The sequence below is a fragment of the Epinephelus lanceolatus genome, chromosome 10, assembly GCF_041903045.1.
Source record: "Epinephelus lanceolatus isolate andai-2023 chromosome 10, ASM4190304v1, whole genome shotgun sequence".
Classification (NCBI taxonomy): Eukaryota; Metazoa; Chordata; class Actinopteri; order Perciformes; family Serranidae; genus Epinephelus; species Epinephelus lanceolatus.
Window position 1 is genome coordinate 21,768,159 of NC_135743.1, and position 24,344 is coordinate 21,792,502.

The 24,344-nt window shown below is 41.6% G+C and overlaps 1 protein-coding gene across 1 annotated transcript in view; it reads left to right on the plus strand.

Annotated features, from left to right (window-relative positions):
• Nucleotides 1-279: 279 nt before the first annotated feature.
• phldb3 (pleckstrin homology-like domain, family B, member 3) overlaps nt 280-24,344 on the plus strand; it is a 45,809-nt gene continuing 21,744 nt past the window's right edge. The window contains exons 1-6 of the mRNA XM_033639692.2: nt 280-834; nt 16,161-16,309; nt 16,532-16,642; nt 18,090-18,224; nt 18,659-18,787; nt 23,841-24,023. Of these exons, the coding sequence (XP_033495583.2) occupies nt 16,163-16,309; nt 16,532-16,642; nt 18,090-18,224; nt 18,659-18,787; nt 23,841-24,023 (705 nt within the window). The 5' untranslated portion in view covers nt 280-834; nt 16,161-16,162. The remainder of the gene's footprint in view (nt 835-16,160; nt 16,310-16,531; nt 16,643-18,089; nt 18,225-18,658; nt 18,788-23,840; nt 24,024-24,344) is intronic.

A 24,344-nucleotide genomic window follows, 5' to 3' on the forward strand; every position in this document is an offset into this window, starting at 1 on the left:
GTGTGAAACACCCTAAAGCCATGTGATGGGATTCTTCACCTATGTGTGGTCACTGACAGTTTAGGATTGTACCAACTGACTTTTGTTGTCTTAACATGTGAAAACATTAAAAGTAATGGCACTGACCTCGAGTTCTCCTGGTCTACTCTGACCTATAAGTTCAGTCTCCCACTACATCACTATGATATTAAAGCATTCCCATGGGAGCTTGTCATGAAAAGTATTTAAGTGGCCTTTTACTCCACAGCGCACTGGCAGTGTGCCTGGATGCCTCTTTAGCTGAGCCACTCCACAATGAGAAAGCCCTGTCAGTTCCCAGAATAGAAGTCCCATTTCGGTGCAGGACTTGAACGGGACTGTGACTGTTTGTACAGCGCAGGAACCGGCGGTGAAGTGAAGTTTGCGTTTACTCAACGTGGACACGGTCTTTTCTTTCATTGACGCCTCCAACATCAAACACTGTTAATAGTCGGCCCCCGCCTCTGTCGTCGCCCTGCTCCGCGTGCGCTCAGTCCAGTCTCACCTGTTGACGCCGACACAAACACCGCGCCGTCACTTTCCTCCCGGGGAGGGATTCAGTCACACCAGGTGGACATAAAACAACCCAGCGGAGAAATAACGTGTGTGTGAGTTCACAGCAAACAGTCGGTGAGCTCGGAGGAACTTAACTCGGTGCTGGAGTGTGTGTGAAAGTGAAAGCGCTTTAAAAGTTTGCCGAAGTGACGTTTCGCTTGTTTTTTTTAACCCTCTATTTAATTTCACCCGGCTCTAACACTATGTTACACACCGGAGGAGACACAGCTGTTGCTGTTTAAGTTGGAGCACGTTTTCCAGGTAAGACACACTGTTTGCTTTGATTCCTGTTTTCTTTTTACCATGTCAGCAGAAATGACTTCTTCCACCTCCACATAACTCACACAAAGCTCGTGTAGTTCCTGTTGTAAAGTCCCACACAGACAAAATGTTTCAGTATGTGTCACTGACTTGGGAAAGTTAGGAGCCCTGTGCACCCACAACAAAAGAGGAATTAATGCAGCTTCCTGATGTAGACTGCATTCACAAAGCAAAACTACCTGCATGTTTGAAACTTTTGCTGTGACTGCACATTGATTCACATTCACTGTTTGCCTTTTTTTAGCCTACACAGACCTGAATAATAAACATTATTCACTCCTTATCTGTGGATTCATCACTGTAACTTTCTCCGAGCTAAACTGCTGCTCCCCTGTCAAACTCCTATCCCATGACAATAACTCTGGCTTACATAAATTCCCCATTTGTTTGCAATGACCCTGAGATATCTTCGCTTTTATCCTTCCATCAGCACGCAGGGTAAACACAGTGGGTGGGAGTGTAGGTTCAGGGTGGATTGTGAGGAGAGATTACCTTGGGTCGAGAAGGGTTTCCAGTCAGGGGAGTTCTGCCTGTAGTTGTTGTCTGTGTCACACACACACACACTCGCCTTGTTTTGACTGGCCTTGGACAAATCTGTGTCTGAGCCCTGCATCCCAGGCTGTCATTAATGGATCACTCTTTTCTTGCATCACAATTCCCATAGATTTACTCAGGCTGGAGGAATCTCTCGTCAGTGTGGTTGAACTGGTGCTAACGCCAGGAGTTACACACGTAGCAGGATGGGGATTTGATCAATGCCCCAAGAGATTTTCTCACAGTGTAAATGAATTTATGCATTTGCTTTTTCTATCTGTGACATTTTCTAATGTTAAAAGCCTAATTAAGGCTTTAAGGAACTTTCTCACACCTTTCAGTGATGCTCAGTGCATTTGAGTAGCACTGCAGCTAATGAGGCCTTTTTCATAGCTGATGCTACTAATAACATCAATAATGCCTCTCCCAGTTTCCCAGTAATCCATGACACTTAGCCAGTATGCACAAAACCCTGAAATGGCTTTTCATTTTTGAGTCAGTGTATCACTTTTCCTCTGATAATCTCCCATCACAGTGTCCCAAAGCTTCAAGTCTTAGCAGCAAATGGTCAGATGCTTATAATAATAATAATAATAATAATAATAATAATAATAATAATAATAATAATAATAATGATAATAAACTTAATTTATATAGCACCTTTTATACAAGAAATGCAGCACAAAGTAGTATAAGGGTAGTATAAGCACTGAAGCACATGAAAGTAGACATAATGGACATAAAAAAAAAGACAAAGCAATTCAGTATAAATGACATTTAAAACATGTATTAACTGATTCATAAAATCAAGTAAGATTTTAAAAGAGTTGCAGCAGCATGAAGTGTAAAATGGAAAGTAAAAGTGTACAAAGAAAGAGCTTCAGACCTGTATCAGGAAGTCAGAGCTAGTTAAAGGCTAAAGTGAACAGATATGTTTTTAGCTTTCTTCTCCTCAGGTAGTGTGTTACGTAGCTTTGGCGGGAAATTGACAAAGGCTGCATCCTTGATCTTCTTCTGGCTGTTGCTGGGAACTTCCAATAAACCAGCAGAAGATTTTCGCAGTGTTCTTGGAGGCAAATAGTTAACAATGGAGTTAGCAGCAATGTAGCTCGGTCCCAGGCTATGTAGGGCTTTCATGAATGATTGGTATTTCTAGCCTTTCTTACTAACATTGCTTCTGATGAATTGCTATTTGCAAAGTTATAATCTTCCACGGTACATTTCAGGAGCCACTTTGTAAAGAAGCATTGTCTTTTTTAATTTTTGATGCCCTGCTTTGCTTCACTTTGTTTCCCACATCTGACTCGCTGCATGTTGTTTAAAGTGAGAATAAAACACTGAAGTGGGACAAGATGTTGATTTGCACCATTTAATGTGAGATATGCTGTGGCAGCATTTGATTGTGGTCACATGAGGCTCCCCGAATTAGGGATAGATATCCAATCTCAGGGCTTTTTTTAATTTTGCTTTTATAGACCATAACTGGATTTGCCCATAGCCCAGAGTGTCAGACTCTACTGAAAGCTGGCATCAAATGTCTGGTCAGAGTTGTACTGGTGTTTTCTTATTTCTTCGATGAAACAGCACCTGCTTTGAATCCTGATTTTTTGTTTTGTTTTGTTTGACATTATAGATGACCTTACATATTGTTCACGCAAAGTTCTGGTATGGCTGCTCATGTCCAGACAGGATTTAACATTTGAGGAAGTTGGCTTTGTTTCTTGAATCATAGAGAGAGTTTATATCCTGCAGAGCATGGTATTTAAAAGCAGTATTTTGGCACTGATAAAGAAATGTGGGTATTTGGCTTTGCTATTTGTGGTGCTGGAGCTGGAATGTTCTGAAGTGTACAACTGATGATCGATATTGCTGAAAAATCTTCTACACATAAAGCAGCTATTGTAGTCACAGCACAACATTTTACTCTGGCATCACTTCATCAACCAATTTTCCACAGGAATGTAGAAAAATACACCACAAAACAACAAAATGAGCCCAGAACTGTCCAGTAGCCCAGTACCAACAGCTTCTTTCTTAAACTGAAGTGCTTGTAAGTGTTGTAGATTGTTTTCCTTTAATAGTCCCTGTCATATACAGTTAGTTAGCAGGTTGAGTCAGAGCACATAAGCATATGTTGTTGGTATTTTCTTGCATGTGACACTGAGCGTCTGTCTGCATCAGTTGTTTTGTCAAATGTGTTGCCACCCAGGTGTCAGGCGGGGTTTGTCACTTCTCGCAGTGACAGTTGGGCGAAAGCCAAAACTCCCTCCTCTCACCTGCTTTTCCTGCTCATGAACTTGTCCTGTGACGACAGCTTCCTGGTCCTTGGTGCCAAGCCAGCAGGATCCACATGCAGCAGGTCCAGAGGTCGCTGCTGGGTAGCCCACTGCGTTTCATCTGTCAAATGACAGCGTGCACTTTCCCCTAATGTGAGGTCCATAAAAATGTCAAGATCTTATCCTATTTAAGGAAGCAGGACTCGTGCAACATTTTAATGTGTAAAGGTTGACGTAATACACACATGCAGAGGCGTAGCTGTTGCAGCCATTATTTCCCCTTTCTTACAATCTAGAATAAACCAATTAGTGTTCTGTAACAAAAGCAGAAGGTTTTCCAACCAAATTTCAGTCTTATAAAAAGAAAGCAAGACATTATGTGATTTTTCTTTGGTTTGAGCCAAAGTGTGGCCGGGCTAGAGCAAGGAAGTGGCAAAAAAATAGGGACTTCAGTGTCTAAGTTTTGATAATAAAAACAGGAAAATTACTTATGCTCTGTGGAAAGATTGTGAGCATGAGATACTAATGTAATGATGTCAGCCCTGCTATTGAAGACAGAGTTTTAAAGACTGGAGATTTGGTCTGTTTGGTTGAAGCCACAGCCTGTAATTGTGGCCAATAAAAAAGAATATGTGACTTCCTAGTACTGTAGTTCACAAGACATAATAGCTGGTTTTGGTCTAAAGCCTGCTGCAGATGAGAGGACACTGCTTACAGTAGCTAAAGAGGCATTTTATCATCTGGATCGTAGATGCCCCTCTGCTCTGTGTCATGCTACTGTGATCAAGTCAATGCAGCACTTGTAGAGTACAGTAGAATGAATGCATGCTGTGGTGAGCAGGACTGATTTCACAACCTGCTAATCCTCTGAAAATATTTGAGTCTGTCAACATGACAGTCAGGTGAAGTGGAGGTTTAGAGTTTTATTTTTCAGTCCTTTCAAGGTCTGCAACCAGGAGAGGGTCTGGATTAGGTCAGCGCAAGATTTATTCAGTTGCACTAGGGCTGGGTTAAAGTGATCGATTTATCCGGTTCAAATCGATCTCCATTTGAATGACCCCATATGGATTCATAAATTCCAAGATCGATTTTTTTAATATACACTTTTTCCCATAGATGTGTGAAGCTTTAACCACTTTAATCTCGTGGGTAGTAAACGGGCTGCGGCACTAAATTATTACCAACCCAGGTCTTGAGAAGCTCTGACATTACCGATTCTTTTATCTGTAACTGTAAGCTTACTTTTATTACGTTTTGGTGTAATTTATTATCATGTTGCAGCAGTTGTTGTTCTTTTTTGTCAATAATTCCTAATTCTGAGAATCACCGTCACATTCTAGCAAAACTTGGTATTGTAACTGAAATATCCTCAATGGATATCGGATGGAATTGTATTGAATCAGAAATTGAATCGAATGAGGACCCTGCGAATCAAAATTGAATCGATTCAGGAAATCAATGGCGATACCCACCCCTTAACTGCACTGTTTACAATCTTATAGACAGACGTGTAGGGTCATAAATCCTGACTGTGAAAGAGCCAGTATATCCCTGCCCTCTGTAGGTCACTTTCTGTCCTTAGACCTTCATCAGGCAAAATCCATATAGGAGTTGTTTGCTTGTATGTGTTTTGCCAAATTAATAAAGCAAGTACAAGTCATATACAGTGTGCTGGATTTAATGGAAAACAAATAGCCTTTCTCATATTGTGCTAAATTGGAAATTCTGCGTCAGCCCACAGAACTAACATCACCTGTCTGCTGTTTGCACTATTTGTTCCAGTCAAAACTGGGTCAGTCCATCTGCGTCACTCAGACCTACTTGTTGCCACATTATTGCTTTATTTAATTCTATAAAGAAACTCCATTGATATCTATTAAATTGTAAATTTAGCCATCGATTTATGTGGTCTGAGAGCAGCTAAGGCCGACCTCTGTGGATTAATTCAGCAGCGTGCACTGCCCCCCTTCTCACAGGGCACTTTTGCTCACATGCTCCATGTGTGACATGTTTTCCCCATACTGCCCTGGCATTGAGCGCATACTGACAGGCTGTAATCGACATTCACACCCACACAGAGCATGCCACCGTCAGAGCTCCATTGTCCTGTGTGTTGCTGGTGGAATATAGCTGTTGTCAGTGTTGACTTTATGGTTTTGTGTACACAATGCTTAGCCCCACTTTTCCTTTGAGCCACTCGCCAATGGGGGGGGTCCCGACAGGGACGGGGTCATTTCAGGGTGCTACTGTGTGTTACTGTCATCGTGTGGGAGCTACAGTATGCTATTTTCATTACCAGGAACAGATTAGTGTTTAACTTTAAATATACTTAGCACCAGTGAGGCAGACATACTGACAACATACTAACATAATCAAAAGACGGTAGTACGGTGGAACAGAGGGACACTACAACACATATTGAAGGGCCACTCCCCCGGTTTTACACAGGAAGTTCAGCTCATGATGTCTTCTGTAGCTGTGGAGGAGTAATCCACAGATTTCACCCATCAAAATCTATTTACAGGTCTTTGGGAGTACTGGTGATTAAAGTTATTTCAAGCCTTTTTTGGCTCTAGAAGGAGCTGTGTGACGTCTGATAAATTGCATCAAGTGATGTCACTCAAGTCAGCGTTGGTTGGATCTGAAGACTTAAAGTTTGAAAATGAAAAAGCCCGCCCCTCATCTCTGCTTGAGGATAGCATCTTAAGGTTGCAATATTCAACTGGGCCTATACAAAAAGTTATGAATGAATTTTTGATCGATTGTATCAGCATGTTGTGTGCGCACATCTCCCAATAAAGATGCAATCTCTAGCTATAAGATGTAAATTAATCAAAAAAAACCTTCACAGGAACCTATTCGTTGCCGTTAGCGAGTGCAAATTATAAGTGTGACATATCAAAAGCCCTGCTTGGCAGCCAGTGTGAAGATTGATAATAATCAAAAGGAGAAAGCTGTGAGTGGGACGATGGATTGCTTAATTGTACGGAGCAAAAAAGCAAGGAGAAAAAAAACAGTGTCACGAAAGCTACCTGTCTTCATTCATTCATTCATTTTCTGTAACCGCTTATCCTGTTAGGGGTCGCAAGGGGGCTGGAGCCTATCCCAGCTGACACTGGGCAAGAGGCAGGGTACACCCTGGTAAGGTCGCCAGACATATATATATATTTTTTATTGTCTTACGTTGTGATAATACACGTTATAGAAGCTATTGTGCATGTATATACAGTACAGGCCAAAAGTTTGGACACACCTTCTCATTCAATGCGTTTTCTTTATTTTCATGACTATTTACATTGTAGATTCTCACTGAAGGCATCAAAACTATGAATGAACACATGTGGAGTTATGTACTTAACAAAAAAAGGTGAAATAACTGAAAACATGTTTTATATTCTAGTTTCTTCAAAATAGCCACCCTTTGCTCTGATTACTGCTTTGCACACTCTTGGCATTCTCTCCATGAGCTTCAAGAGGTAGTCACCTGAAATGGTTTTCCAACAGTCTTGAAGGAGTTCCCAGAGGTGTTTAGCACTTGTTGGCCCCTTTGCCTTCACTCTGCGGTCCAGCTCACCCCAAACCATCTCGATTGGGTTCAGGTCCGGTGACTGTGGAGGCCAGGTCATCTGCCGCAGCACTCCATCACTCTCCTTCTTGGTCAAATAGCCCTTACACAGCCTGGAGGTGTGTTTGGGGTCATTGTCCTGTTGAAAAATAAATGATCGTCCAACTAAACACAAACCGGATGGGATGGCATGTCGCTGCAGGATGCTGTGGTAGCCATGCTGGTTCAGTGTGCCTTCAATTTTGAATAAATCCCCAACAGTGTCACCAGCAAAACACCCCCACACCATCACACCTCCTCCTCCATGCTTCACAGTGGGAACCAGGCATGTGGAATCCATCCGTTCACCTTTTCTGCGTCTCACAAAGACACGGCGGTTGGAACCAAAGATCTCAAATTTGGACTCATCAGACCAAAGCACAGATTTCCACTGGTCTAATGTCCATTCCTTGTGTTTCTTGGCCCAAACAAATCTCTTCTGCTTGTTGCCTCTCCTTAGCAGTGGTTTCCTAGCAGCTATTTGACCATGAAGGCCTGATTGGCGCAGTCTCCTCTTAACAGTTGTTCTAGAGATGGGTCTGCTGCTAGAACTCTGTGTGGCATTCATCTGGTCTCTGATCTGAGCTGCTGTTAACTTGCGATTTCTGAGGCTGGTGACTCGGATGAACTTATCCTCAGAAGCAGAGGTGACTCTTGGTCTTCCTTTCCTGGGTCGGTCCTCATGTGTGCCAGTTTCATTGTAGCGCTTGATGGTTTTTGCGACTCCACTTGGGGACACATTTAAAGTTTTTGCAATTTTCCGGACTGACTGACCTTCATTTCTTAAAGTAATGATGGCCACTCGTTTTTCTTGAGTTAGCTGATTGGTTCTTGCCATAATATGAATTTTAACAGTTGTCCAATAGGGCTGTCGGCTGTGTATTAACCTGACTTCTGCACAACACAACTGATGGTCCCAACCCCATTGATAAAGCAAGAAATTCCACTAATTAACCCTGATAAGGCACACCTGTGAAGTGGAAACCATTTCAGGTGACTACCTCTTGAAGCTCATGGAGAGAATGCCAAGAGTGTGCAAAGCAGTAATCAGAGCAAAGGGTGGCTATTTTGAAGAAACTAGAATATAAAACATGTTTTCAGTTATTTCACCTTTTTTTGTTGAGTACATAACTCCACATGTGTTCATTCATAGTTTTGATGCCTTCAGTGAGAATCTACAATGTAAATAGTCATGAAAATAAAGAAAAAGCATTGAATGAGAAGGTGTGTCCAAACTTTTGGCCTGTACTGTAAATACAGGTGTGCCTTGAGATTGGCTTGAGCTTTGACGTGCTCTGGGCACAAAAAGTTTGAAAACCACTGGCCCAGTGGAGTAATGGCATCCTGAGCAGAGAATGAAGTCATGTTCCCTCAGCGTGCGTGTTGATTTCCGAGCTTCTTCATTCCGTGTTGTGGTACACAGTCCGGCTGTGCGTGCACATTGGTGCGTCTGAGTTCCTTTGTGTGTGTCCCATTGGATAGCTAGCTAAACATTGCTGCTATGTATTGATATTGGGATGCTGTCATCATGGAAGCAAAGTAGGGATGCACCGAATATTCGGTAACCGAATATATTTGGCCGAATATTGCAAAAAAACACACATTCGGTATTCGGTGGAATAAGTTAAAAGCAGGGCCGAATAATAGCGGCGTGTTTTGATAACGCAATCAAACAGCGTGCCGTGACTGGTGGAATAAAATGTCGGCAGTGTGGCGATCCATCCGTCACAGCACTCGCATTTGCGACTAAAAATAGTTTTGCGAGCAAAATAGGCTTAAATCATTCAGCACGCTGTGCGAGCAGCCTACAGATTTCAACCAGCAGCAGAAACGAAAGGCGAATCCCATCGGTTGTGGGTTGAACGGGGGTCACAGACATAGACAGTAATGTATTCCTGTCAAATACGGCGGCCATTGGCTTACCGACGACGGAGAAGTTGGCTCCAATAATGTCCTCTTCTTGGCGTCATGACTGCCCAGAAGTACCTGAACAGCCAAGTCAGCTGAACACAGGTATGTGACGTGTCAGAGGGGAAACGAGCTGTTCACATTTCTCTCTTTCTGGCAGTAACAGCCCACAAACCTCACCGCACTTTAGGGACTGTTCTTTACTTATGAAGGGGAGGAGGGTGGCTGGTTGATTCTTATTTTATTTATTTATTTTATTTGGATCCCCCCTATGTTCATCACTCATTGATGCTGTTTTTGAAGTATGAACAAGTCAATAAGTAATTTATTCCATTGAAATATCATTGATGTATTATAGAAAAGTGATTTATCTTTTTATAAATGACAAAAGGCACATCTGCCTCATTTTCGTTGTGGTATCGTGATACTACTCAGAACCATGGTATTTTCATTGATATCGCACAGTGGGTCCCAATTTTGATACCGTGACAACACTAATCTGGAGGGGGTTCATCTACAAAAACTAATGAAAAACTAAACAACTATATTCGGTATTCGGTACTCGGTATTCGGCCAAGCATTTAATATTATTCGGCTTCGGCTTCGGCCACGAATTTGCATTTTGGTGCATCCCTAAAACAAAGCGCCCACCCTCCTTGCGCCCCAGAGGGTATCACCATTAGCTCTGTCAGCACTGTTGCTATTGTTAGTACTTGTAAGAGACAAATTTGTATCTTGTATTTACTATGTATGCACACTAGGTGGCACTATATGGATATTTCGAGCATTAGTGTATAAACACAGGAACAACATTGTTGCCGTCGGGTGTTTCATCCTGGAAGAGCAAAAGGTTTTCAACCGCTGTGTTGTGGGACAGGGTGCTATGTGCTGAAAACTGTGTATTCGGTTCAGAAGACGTTTATTCAACCTGTGTTTGGTGGTATCAATAAACATGATGATTGTTTGGCAGTTGGAACCTGCAGTTTATTTTCCGAACGCAGTGCAACCAAGGAAGCTGTGGCATCAACTGTGCAAGGCACATCAGCCAGGTCAGGCCGGGTGAAACATGCATGTAGCTGCAGGTGATAGGCTCAGGTCCTACAGTACTGTTTTGCTGTTAGTACTGTTAGCTGCTAGCTGCCCCCTCCATGTTGAGAGCTGTGTGCAGACAACCTCTGAACCTGTAGTAGTAGTACTAGGTTTACTTTGAACATTTTGAAATAACAATTGTATTTACTAAAGGATATTGCTGCCAGGCTCAAGGAGAAAACACAACCCAGTTTCAGAAGTCTCTCATTAAGACCAGATATATTTTAATGTTGAACATATTTCCCCTCATGTCATGCCAACTGAATTCATTGCTGTATGTCATATTGGTGTGCTGTAATATCTTCAAATTTTCATATTTTCATAATTTAGTGTATGTGCTTCCAGAGTTATAGATTTTGTCTACCTCTCAGCTCTTCAAGTAACAAACATGACAGCTACTTGAATGTTCTGGATAAGGTCCATCAGTGTGTCTGTATGTGACGGCTGTCTCTGTAGAAGGCGGGATTTTCTTTACTGAATTTACTTTTCTCATGCAGCAGGACACATCCAAACAGAAGTCAATCAATAAACACACGGTGTTTATTGACTGACTTCTGTCTGGATTTTTTTACATCAGACATGGCTGAAACTTCAGCAAAGCCTCAGAGTGAAAGAGAGTGATAAGACTTTGCTGATTTGAGCACATGGTGAGACAGTATGACACGAGGAGTATTCTGTTGTTGAACATACGTAAGTCTCACACTGGTCTGATTGTGTGTGTGTTTGTGCATGTGTGTGTTATGGTGAGTCAGCTGTTGCCAGTTATTGCTGTTCTGTGGTCGATGATTAGCGTTGCAGGCTGATACACAGAGTGCTGAACTCTTCCAGGTTTCAGTTTGAGAGTTTAAGGTTTTGTCTCGTGCTACCTCCTGTAGTCTTTACATAACTCACACACAAACACAAGCACAGACACATGCACACTGTATTCACTCCCTCTTCTTATTCTCCAGAGGCGCTCCCCTCCCCGCAATCAAGTCCAATTATTTTGGGCACAAAACTGTGTTTTGTTCTTTGATCTGACGCTCAGGCTGAACTTTGCCCTCTTTTTTTAGTTTCCTGCATGTGTTTACTTTTTATCCATACTCTGTGCCTGTCTCACTGTCTCCTACTGTCTCACCATCTCGTGTTGTTTCAGTGCATTGTGTTTGTTTAGTATTTTGTTTGTTGCAACTGACAAACCACTGTGTTAACATGAAAGCATGGACTTCACTCCTGAATGCCTCTTTCTCTCTCTCAGCTCCGCGGGGTTGATAGTGTATCTGAGTGGACTTTAGCTGGAGGTCAGATAGCGAACTCTTGCACTGATGTTTGTTTGGATAATAATGTAACTCGGTGTGGAGCTCTCCCTGCCCTGTTTTCCCCAGAGGTTAACAGCTTTTACTGGACTGTAGAAGGTCGGAGAGCACAGTAGGAATTACTAGTAGTGGGACAAATGATTGATACAGTAATATATAGTAACATGTTCCCTCAGATACTGGAGCTGAGGTGCACATTTTCTTTTACTGCAGACCTCTGAACTCTTCTGCTTTCTGCTAGTTCAACATTTTACACATGAACACGCTGCTGTGTGTTTCTGTCGACTTTGTTACAAACCATATCTTTTATAACACTCAGTAAACTTAAAGAACTTCATTATGCAGTAAAAACGGCATTAGTTAATTTAGCTGTTTGACATTTTAGGGTTGTTTTTTCTTTTACAGTGACACTGATAGTGTTTTTTTTCCCTAAAGATATTTTTTGGGGCTTTTTAGCCTTTAATGGATAGGACAGACAAGCGTGAAAGGGGGACAGAGAGAGGGAGTGACATGCAGCAATGGGCCACAGGTTGGAGTCAAACCCGGGCCGCTGCGGCAACAGCCTTGTACATTGGGCGCCTGCTCTAACACTAAGCCACCGGCGCCCCGCTGATAGTGTTTTTTTTACTGGTGACTGTCTTTCAATAATTATTGTAGAATCAAATTATCCCTCTTAGCAATATGACTATAACACAAATCTGACAACCTGCCAGCTAATTAGAAATGACCCTTAACAGAGAAAATACTTCTTTAAAACACTTATTGATTAACTGGCAATGTCCGATCAAAGCGATTATTTTTACCCTGTTTTTTTTCTTTGACTGGAAGCATAGTCTGAGCTGTGAAATAACCCGGTTTACTGTAAACTGCTGTCGACAGTATCGTCTTGCTGCAGAAAGACATAAAATCTGCATTTTTGTGCCTCAATGCTGGAGACAACAGTGGCCAAAAGCATTGTGTTTTTGGGTTTCAGACACCCGTCTGTCCATCCCTTTCTCATGAATGCGATATCTCAAGAACTGTTTAAGGGAATATCCTCAAATTTGGCAGAATCGTCCACTTGGGACTGAGGATGTGCTGATTTTAGATTTTCGGTGGTCAAAGTTCAAGGTTACTGTGACCTCACACAACCACACAACACCCTTTTGGACATTAGTCAAGAATTTCTCTGCTAATGATGACAAAACTTCCCACAAATGTCAAACAGGACATACTGATTAAGTGATGTTATTTTATGTCCAAAAGGTCAAAGGTCAGCTTCACTGTCACATCATAATATTTTGCAGAAAACACTTTTCTGGCCTTTATTCAAGTCATAAGTCAGGAACAGAGTGGGAGACATTTGGTTAGAATTGATGACACTAATCCTGAGTGTCCACCTTAGAACTGTGCTGATGGTTCAGTATAGAACGTCTGTGCTGCTGGGTTGACGATATGTGTGAAGCATCGTGGATGGATTTGTTGCTTTTTTACAGCAATGTCCATATTTTAAAACACTGTCAACAGTCAGGACTACATATAAGTCTGGACAGACATGGATATAAATTGTAACTTGACTGGTTGGCGGACAACTGTGAGGCGGTAATTATAGTTGTGTATTTCAACCCTTTTTAAATAACTATTTAAAGTATTTTTAAATGTTAAGACGACGCATAAACACCATAGAGAACATCGTGTGGGGGCACACCAGTTAAAGGGAAATTTCGGTTTATTTCAACCCGTCTCCTATCGTCCTAAATTATTTCAAGTCACTAGTGACATAGAAATAATAGTTAGCATGTTAGCCGTTAGCCTAGATACAGCCGTAGCATCAGACCTGTTAAAACGTAATTGAACGGGCATCCTTTCAAGTGCAAAGTTAGTCCACTAAACAAGCTTTTTCTCCACAAAGACCGCCTCATATCGTTAGGATAAATGTCAGAGAACATATAGAAAACGACATGTAAACGTGTTGTCTTACCTTACCGGTGTGCTGCCATGTTTGTTGTTTACCATTTAGCTAAGGCTGCAACCGGTCCCATTCCTTGCAACAGAGGTATTCGTCTTCTGTGGGCATTGGGGTACAGCATTTACAGGTAACGTTACACCACTAATCTCCAGAGCTAAAGCCTTCCAGCAGCCATTCCTCCTCTTTTGGAAAAGAGGAGTTTCCCTTTAAGTTATCATGAGTCCACGTGTTAAATGTCCTTTTATTGTCCAGACATTCAAGGTAAAGCTGCGTCAATAAAGAAATAAAGAAATAAAGACAGTCCACTTCTTCCATATTCTGGGGAATATTGCTCCTCTAGACCTCAGGGAAAGTCATCTTTTCCACTATAAAGATCTCCTTGATTAGGAGACAGATACCAGTCTTTTGCATTTATTATATCCTTCCTCATTGTACCAAATACAGGACCTTAATATCAGTAGGTATTTCATATCCCAAGATCTTTTTTTATAACTGTTTAACTAACTAATATTTATATCCAAAATATTTGAATTTCTGGACATGTCCAAAAAATGTGGGAGTGATGTGTCCAACACTGCTGTTGTGACTGGGATAGGTGGCCCTTAATGTTGGGTGTGACGAAGAAGTGGATCAAGTTTTTCCAGCTAAATTCTCTGCATGTCTTTGAACTTTTTGATGAGGAATTTAGGTATTTTTCTGTGGAAATCTGTTAAACCAAAAAATGATGAGTCAGTACAAGTGTTAACCATTGCTCTATGGCCACATCAGGCAAATCTCTTCATATTGGGTGTTAGTGCTTTCCCTATTAAAATATCGGCCTATTTTTTTCTATGGAAAATTAAGTCTTTTTTTAGTAGCTTCCATGTCATGAGACCCTGTCTTTGTCTTGGTTTGTTTTATTAGTCATCGAGTGGAACTTTCCTTCCATGAAGGACTCATTAGGATCAGATCAAATAAGTAAGATCAAAAAAATAAACTTCTTTATTTTTGTAATCCCACCACACAGACAATTCTATCTTATAAAGGTAGCTATTTCACAAACAGTTGTCTCACACTCATTTTAAAGGTGCCGATTTCACTTTTATTCACAAGGTTATAGATATTAATGATCAACCAGTAAACATGATGCTTCACCAGTAACATGAAGTTGGAATTATACCCATACAAATATCCTCATGGTGTGAAATATTTATATTTTTACTTGGAGAACATAAATCTTTATCCATGGACACCTCTGTGAGGCTGCATCTTGCACATTTGATGCAGCACTAGAATCAAGACACTGCCATTTTGACATTTAACACTCCACTTCCTGCCATTTTCATATCTCTGTCTGTCTAGGCCAGTGGTTCCCAGCTGGTCCAGCTCTGGGGTCAAGATATCTCCTCACTCATTAGCTCAAGGTCCAGTTTAATATACATCAAGCTTCATGCTTGTGTTTAGCCATGTCGTTGAGCTAGTTTGCCGTCTCTGTCAAGTAGTTGTCCTCACTCTACAGCAGGAAATGGCACTTCAAAATAAAAGCTCTGTGCTGGGAATTCACTGGACTTAAAAATAAAGTGTTTTTTCCCCTTTACAAACTTGACATGTTTGCAAGTCACATGCAGTCCATTCAGAATGGACCCATGACCCACTTTTGGACCGCGACCCACTGGTCTAGGCCTTCTTCTCTCCAATCTCCTTCTCCATGTCAGTGTGCCAGGCGTTGTTTGGAAGCCCTCACTCATATCTCAGCTGTATATTTATCTCTGAGCTTCCCCTCCGCCTGCATTCCCTGCAGCCTAATAAGGTCTGGATACAGGGAGAGAGGCAGGGCACAGAGGGCGAGGGTAGATGGTGGGAAAAGGTTGGACAATAGGAATCGAGAGTATTTTCCCACAAATTGGTTTCTGTCTGTGCATGTGTGCATTTTTCTCTTGTTTTTTGTGTAAAGAGAGACCACACAGTGGAGCACCAAAGGGCAAAATAAAGTAAAGAGACCAGGATAATATAGGCCTTTAGGTTAGAATATACCCTCATGTTGGGAAGCACTTTGATGCAGGGCAGTGTAAACACTATACAATGATATGTGCTCTGGTTTATGCACATGAATGTGACAGACAGAACAAAAAGTAGAACATGAAAGTACTTCAAAGTCTACTCTGATGTGCTCAAACATTTTTGTGGGCGGTTTCTCTAGTTCCTTAGGCGATTGTTCTGGCTCCATTCATAGACTGTGTCGCTGCTGATGCACGTCTAAAGCCTTCAGTGGAAGCAACTGTTATCTATCACTCTTGTGTCCACACACACACACACCAGAGTCCTTCATGAGAGAATGGAGTCCCTGAAACACAACCACAAACCATCACCCACATCCTGAACTCTCCCCTCTCTTTCACTATTGCTTCCTCATCACCGTAAGGTGTTTTCTTCATCACACACTGTTTTCTGGAAGCCGGGGGGGATTTCTGTGTTTTAAAGTGCTTATGCAGTACTACTCAGCTGTGAAATCCCCTCTGTGAACTGTCACCTGATCCCTGTTACGCCTTCAACCGTGCAGCAGATTAGATTACCACAATACTCACCAAAGTAAGTAGCTCTTGTTAACTGCCTCCCCCTGTGTCTGCCTTTAGAAATGCCCCAACATAACATGGAGAGCAGCAGGAGCCCGTGGCAGCAAGGGCTGCGGCCGCCGTGGATCACCAGAGTGGCTGGAGGTCATAGCCCCGCCTCCTCTGGGGCGGAGTCGGACACAGAGAGTAGTAGCACAGAGAGTGAGAGGGTAAGTGTGAGTGAGATGATGGTGATGCAGTAATGTGGCTGTTTTATGTCAAAGAATGGGGTAGTGGAACGTGAACTCATCCTCTGTAGTTCCTGTATGTGACAAGAGAGAAGTGTCTCGCTCCATGCAGTTAAACCAACGAATCATCTCACATGACCGGACTAAAGTGTTTTAGAGCTTGCATGTGGTGACTGTCTACTTTTCTTCCTCTCTGTCTGTCAGTCCTGCATTAAAAAGCTGGAGGTGGGCTCACTGAGGGTCCTGTCATCGCCCTCAATGCTCCAACAGCGAATCACAGAGATCGACCAACAGAAGGAGGAGCTGAAGATTGAGGTGAGCATGTTGGACGATTTTGGACGAATCATAGACAGGCACACAAACATCCACTTGTCTGATCACATTCAAGAAATCCAAGTGATTTAGTTCAGTGAGCAGTAGAATGTGTAGCAGACCACTCAGAACTAGCGCTGACACAGAATAATCGTCTTCGAGAAAATTAATTGGCAACTATTTTCAGTATAATTTAAACAGTTTCAATAACTGGCCCTTCGCTAAGTCCTTCCCCCAGATGCAGACTGGCCAATCATAACGTAGCATCTGGCAACTCAGACCAGGGTCCGACAACAACACAGCTGTGCTCCATGGACTCTAATGCAGTCGTTTCAGATTTCCTTCATTTTCAGGCTGGTTTTGTGGATTTGGAGCTAAATGTTGTGCCTGGGGCACGTCGTGTATTAATGATACTCGTTACCTGGAGAGGTTGGAAAAAGATATACGTTTCTTCCCTGTTCCAAAACCAAAATCAGACCCTGAAAAGTGTAGGGTTAGCTAGCTAGCTACTGAAGATATAGCCTACTGAATGTATACACATGCTGCTTTTGCTTTTTAATGATTATAACAGTGAAACAAAGACCGACCCTGCTGTACAGGAACCAGTGAAGGGAAGCAGGGAAACTTTGCTGATATTCAACCAGAGTGTGTCATTACATTGTGCAGAGATGAGCGTTGTTTGACTTTCCCAGGAGATCCCGGATGCTGGCAGTGGCATGGTTGGAAGCCAAACACTGTTCATCTGCACACACTGCGATGCCACACAGCTGGTTCAATATCAGCAAAGTTTCCCTTTATATTCATTGTCTTCTGTGGCGATCAGCAGTGATGTGGTGGTTCACTTTTACACTGTGATCTGTAGCCTATAGTTCGGCTTTAGCTTCTAACTATCTTTGTCTTTTTAACCTGTTGTTGCTGCTGAGTCAGTTTGACATCCTGGATATATCCTTCAAACACAGACTGTAGACCCCTCTGTCTGCTTCTCTCTGGAGCCACTGTGTGAGTTTTTAAAAGTTGTTCTGACAGAAAAAAGCTATTTTAAAGTTCTTAGCAGGGGCCGTTTTCACAATTCTTTGACATTTCGTAGACTTTAGAATTATTCAATCAATCGAGAAAAAGTCTGCAGATGAAACGCTACATATTGCTGCAATACTTGCAGTTGCAGCTCTGGAATGAATTAAAGAATATGTAGTCTTCACTATCTGTCACACAATAGATCTCATTAAAGGTTTTGACTCACTATGAGTGCTGCAACAAATGAACAACCAAAACAGAGTTTCCAAGGAAACACTTAAATGATTTTCAATTGTGTCTCTGCTGATGTCTGCACATTTGAATCTCCGAGCCGTCTCCAGACATCAGCACAGTCACGGTAGAGGAATGCATATCTGTGACTTGCTCAAGCTCTGGTCAGTATGATTCAGCACGGCAGCGTCTCCTGTCCTTTCAGCTGCAGCTGGAGATCGCCCTGCTGCAGGGAGAGCTGCAGACGGAGAAGGACCAGCTGCACAGACACACACAGAAGCTGCAGGCTCTACAGCAGGAGGCCAGACAGAAGAAGCACAGGCACACCGACAGACAAAAGGTATCATGTGTCAGATTGATGTTCATGTTTGTATTTTTATTGCTCACATATGTGTGTTGCATTTGTGATGTTTTATGCCATGATTGTTTTCTTCTGTCATGATAATGACCAACAGACTGATAGTGTTGATTTATATGGCTTATTATAGTGTCACAATCAAAACAGAAAAAGTTGGCTCAAGGGATTTCACACGCAGAGATGCGTGGGCTCAGTAATGGTCCACTAACATCAACACAAGATCAGGTCAATGATAACTCAATTCCCATGCAATAACTGTTGGAGTAGATCTGGTCTGAAGTTGGGTGTCTGGAGTCACTCACAGCGAACTCTGTAAACATGATTGAGAAATCGATTTGTTCTTGTGTGAGAAAAACAGTTTTGCTTTTAAAAGTCAGGCAATGACTGTACCCTTACCTCACTGTCTGTAACCGCAGGAGCGAGAGAGGCTGGAGGAGGAACGACGCAGGGTGGAGGAACTGAAGGGGAGGTGTGAGGAGAAGGAGAAACTGATCCCCAGTCAGCCAGAGAGCCAGAGAGAACAGCTGACTCTGCAGCTGCAGCAGGTGAGCATCTGAGCTGCACGCGGCCTCATGAATGAAGCAATGGAAAAAGAGGCTTTTGCGATTAATTGATGATGATGTCTGAAGCATATTCAAAAATGTAGCGCCTTCTTTTTCAGACTAGTTTCTTAGATGTGATGGTTCAACATGTTGGCCTCATGTCTGAATAAACTCCTGGTCACTCTTACGTAAAAGTCACAACAGCAGTCTTACTAGATCATACTCAGTAACATTTTCTTATCACTGTCAGCACAGCAGTAGTCTGAACTTAAAGGGGTAGTCTGGATTTTTTGAAGTGGGGTCGTACGAGGTAGTTATCCATTCCCAGTTTGAAGAAGTAGACTGGACTACCGCCACAGAAGCTAAGTGGTGCAACAATGTATTTTAGCCACCTAAAAAAGCAATTACAGTTTAAGTGTAGACTATATTCAGAATATATTTCCACCACTTTACGTCGCTGACAGACAGCCCTTTCTGACGGGGAACTGTAGCCGTTATCGATGCTCTCTTCAAAGCCACCAGACTCCTTTGACAAAAACAGTAATTTGACCTCGCAGAACATGGGAGCTGCTGGCCTACTGCTGCCTCGATTAGTTGGTTAGTGTGTATTATTGTGTGACTTTGGTGTTTTAAAGTGTTAGTTTGGATTTAATTAAGTCAGACATAAAAGCTGTTTCACACCAAGTTCAGATTTTTGTCTTAAAAATGTATAAAAACTGATCTTGTGGGTTCTTATGAATGCTTACACACCCCTGCAGAACGTTCATGCGGGGGAAAAAATATTGAGACGGTCCTCAATTTCAGCGTATTTCTGCCTGTCGAAATACACCAATGTTTGACCAGTGAAATCCTTTGTTCCAACTGATGTCATATGTTTGTTTTTGGCCATAACTCAAAAATTCCTATGATAATTATTATGACAAAAAATCACACAAATGTCTAATAGGATAAAATAATGAAATAATGACGTTTTACACCCAAAAGGTCAAAGGTCAACTTCACTGTGACATCATAATGTTCTGCAGAACTCTTTTCTGTCCATTACTCAACGTCATATCTCAGGAACAGACATGGAAATATTTGTGTGTGCTGTCAGCGTGAAAATGTGTGTGAAGCATTCATGTTTTCACAGACATGAATGTAAACTATAAGAGAACCTTGACTGGTGCGCGGAGGCATACAACCACGGGGTGGTAAATCTAGGTAGATTTCAAATATCACTTTACAGTTTCTGGATCAATGCACTGTCTTGTGGAGAATCTAATCTTGATAAACTCGTTCACTGAGGAAGAAAATGTAATAAATAACGTAGTTGGCAGGGATGGGGAAATATATCGATAGCATCATAGTATCCCGATATTTTGCGTGGCGATATTGTTATGTTAATTATCAATACATCAACACCAAGTATTGATTTTTTATTATTATAAAAAATTATTAATATTGGAAATACAAATTAACATAGACATTAAGCTTTTACTCGTTTAGTCCACTAGATACATTATGCTTGGAAAGAAAAGGCTGGATAGAGATAAAGAAAAATGTATCCTATTAGATGAAACAGATGCTGTAAGAGTTTTCATTTGGGGATGTTAATTTGTATTTTTAAAAAAGGGAATAACTGGCAGTATAAGTTATTCCAGTACTATGTAATATTGTATCGTGGGGCCTCTGGTGAGTCCCATCCCAAAGCAGCTATCCAAACGAAATCTAAAATTGAAACTGATACTGTGTGCGCTGTTTCGGCTCACGACTGTGTGTGTCTGATGCAGTGTGTGTGTGTTAGCATCAGTGCTGACTCCTTTACACAATCTTGTCTTTTGGCTGCACAATGTGTGATTGTTTAGTACCTGTTCAACCTGAAGTGTCAATGTGTCAAGATGTACACACACACACACACACACACACAGGATTTGTATTGTTCCTTCCGTTTTAAAAGCAGTGTTGGTACAGTCCAGCTGCATCAGTGTTGTGACATGCCAGATTTATTTGGAGAGATCTTTTTAGAAACTGGTTTGTCACATATTGCGCCACAGAGAAAAACTACACACATGCACACACACACATGCACACACACAGAGAACTGAGGTACACACTGCACAGGAACAAGAGCACAGGTTTCAGTTATAAGACAAAGAGGCTGTCTTATTTTCACCTGCACTTGCACCTTTATATACTGAACTCTACTGACTCTTGAAAATGTTATTCAGGTTCATTTTTGCGTCAAAGCCTTAAAGGTATACTCTGCAGGACTGTCAGTTACTGTTGGTAAATGTAACAGGGTCAATTATACAGAAGTAATATGTGCAACAAGTCACATGTACATTTGTAACATTGAATATTATAATTCCACAAAATTTGGTTCAGTTGTTATTAGCTGACACACTTAGGCCTCCGTACTCAATATGTGGAACGTTTGATAGCCAGTTTTTGTACCCCTACGTTCACCTTTGGGGGTACCCCACCTACAAAGGGGTGCCTCCCGCCTTACCTCTCCCGTTTGCTGTTGTGCTTTGTGGGAGAGGTAGGCGATATTGCTCTTATGGTAATTTCCGTGTTTTAGCTCTGGAGTTTGTATCGTTGTGTATGACGGAGGCTTTTGTTTTGCCACTTGTTGTCAGTGGAGGAATAAACAAAGATCGCCTCCGAAGATATCCACAGTCTGGGCCTTTTTGTATCTACACAGAGCAGACATCACTAGAGTCCACCTGTTACATAAACAGCATCACCAGTGAAAGTGAAAGCCAACCCCAGCATCACTCTCTTTTGCTATTTTTCATATTTTTCGTTGCTTCCTCTTTGATACGTGCTGCTTATGGTCTGCCACCTGGTTGCTACCTTTTTAGAAAAAAAGTCCTGACCTCACCTGCACCCTGGGCCCTGTAACATCCTGTACACAGCAAGATAAGAAGAAAATTCAGGCAGGAGGCAGAGTCTCTGCAGATAAATACGCAACCACACACTTCTAGCAGGTCATATGTGATGATTGTGAGGGATCACTTCTGTATGAGTCTATGCATTGTTTTTAAGGAAATCCTTCATCATATACCGTTTAAAACCAGTGCTTACTCTGACAAATATTAATAGATACAGATTTTCTGAGTAATACAAAGTATGAAATTCAAGTGTTATTTGCTGTCTTCTGTTTGTGTGAAGTATACTGAAGCATTTCATTCTGTATTGGGATAGTTAATGCTGTGATGCACCATCTGCACACAAACTCCTTTGTCATAAAAGTTAAAAAAAAATATATATCTTAATATGAAGATATTATTGTTATTGTTTTTGGACGGAATCAACAGTTTTTATAATACTGAAATTAAAAAAAATAAATAAATGGGGATGCAGCATATTAAACATGCAATATGTAATTTTCTGCCACTAGGGGTCTCAAACCAAAACAATAACAGAAGACGGAGTTGGATGACGTCACAAAGTAGCGTGGGATCATGGGAGTTGTAATCATATAACAGATAGAGATCTGCCAGAGGCCGGAGCGCTGGTGCCCCGGCGGGCAGCAGTGCTTGCAATACACTGGTGGAAATGATTATTATTTCGATAACATCAGCCAGATGTTTGCTTACCTGTCTAATAGAACACACGCGAGGTCGGCGTCGAATTGTAGTCCTAGATTTTCAAGAAGCTCTCTCCATCTCGGAAAGGCCACACCAATATTTATCCTTGATTTAGCTCTCTTCTTATCCCAAATTCTTCTGGGATCACTTGGTTGACCTGTACGTTTCCGTTTTACCGGCTTGTTTACCGGGACAGCTTCGGTGTCAGAAGGTGCAGCAACCGTCAATGCATAAGCATGATCCATGATGTGTTAGCTTAGCCTAGCAACAGTAACGTTCATTCTCTGACATCTCATCCGGTCTGCTTCTTCATCTCCTTCATTTAATGTCTATGGTAACTGGAGTTACATCGCTATTGACATGCAACCTAATGACACGGTCCGTAACTTTTATTAATATTTCATATTTATCTGGATTTGAAAAATTGTTGGAAACATTTCTGATAATCAAAGTACACAACTAAACAAAATATATAATATTGGTTTAGTTGTTTTTAGACATTTTTATGTGGAAAAACTACATATTATACCTTTAAAACTAGCTCTGTTTTCATACAACATTACAACAACTTTATGCTTTATATGATTTTAATAGCTGTTACTGAAGTCTGTCTTTTAGAAAATAATATTTTCATGGATTAGTTTGCAAAGAAGTTAAGAAACAAAGAAAGTTGTTGCTTAATAAAATCTGAGTGCTGTTTTTTTTACTGATAAGAGATTTAATTTGTTATACAGCATTTTAAAAAAGTGAACCTACTGAATAATTAAAAATAAGAGCTGTTAAAAACTAGTTGTATTAGACCAGGGGTGTCAAACATACGGCCCGTCAGCCAAAACTGGCCCACCAAAGGGTCCAATCCGGCCTACTGGATGACGCTGCACACCGTATATTGGTGCATTTGTAAAGGCTGAGAGGTGCCAGGTTTCAGGAGCAAGTTAAACACTAAATAGCCTGCTTTATGTAAAATGCTGCTTCAGAGGCTTTTCCAATCGGACCAGAATACACATCTCCGAAATAACAATTATTGTGGTCATATTTAGAGATATTAAACCTTTGTGCAAAATGTTGTCAATAAGCAGCTTCATTCTTCTATCTGAAAACAGTATTGTTGAAACTCTATTGCAAAGGCTCTACCAAAGTTTTTTATTTATAAATGGTTTGTGAGGCAGGGAAAACTTAACCTGCTGTCCCTGTAGCTACCACCTTAGTTTGTGTGGTGTGGTGACGTCAGCATTGCTACACAGGAGTGGACATACTTAGAAAAAGTGCACATGTTATCATCTGTTTTGTAAATGAATGATTGTTTTCAGAATGCACTTCTTTACACTAAAAGAACAGGAATCATTTGGAGGTGGTGTTATATACAGGTTTTATGCAGTGGTTTTACTGGTCTGGCCCACTGGAGATGAAACTGTATGTGGCCCATGAACTAAAATGAGTGACACCCCTGTATTAGACTCATATCTGTGTCGTCACTGCAGGAGAAGGAGGTGATGGAAGCGGCAGTTCGGGCCTTTGAGGACTGGGAGTTTCGTGTTCTGGAGCAAGAGAGCGGCATCGATGAGGAGGATGAGAGCGCAGCGGACGATGAGAAGGAGGGGGAGAGTGGAGAGGAGATGAAGAAGGAGATCTCACGTCAGCAGCAGGCGATCAACACAGCGCAGGTAAACAACAACAGTGTGTCATAGGAGAACTGTTTCAGAGAATTTCACAGCTGCTCCTGACGTGTTACACAAGTTTCCAGCTTATCTGCGTGTCACGTGCTTCATGTCAGTGTTTACCCTCGCAGGCTGACAGGAGGTTAACATTCACACAGATCTGCCTTCAGTGCAGACTTGTGACATCAGACTAGAGCAGGTGGACAAAATAATAGGAACACCACACAAAGTCCAACCTGTAAGAAGGAATCTTTAAGCTCTACATGCATTAAGTCTGTGTCAGACACATGTGCATATGCTTCAAATTATTGTAACTTGTAAGATGTT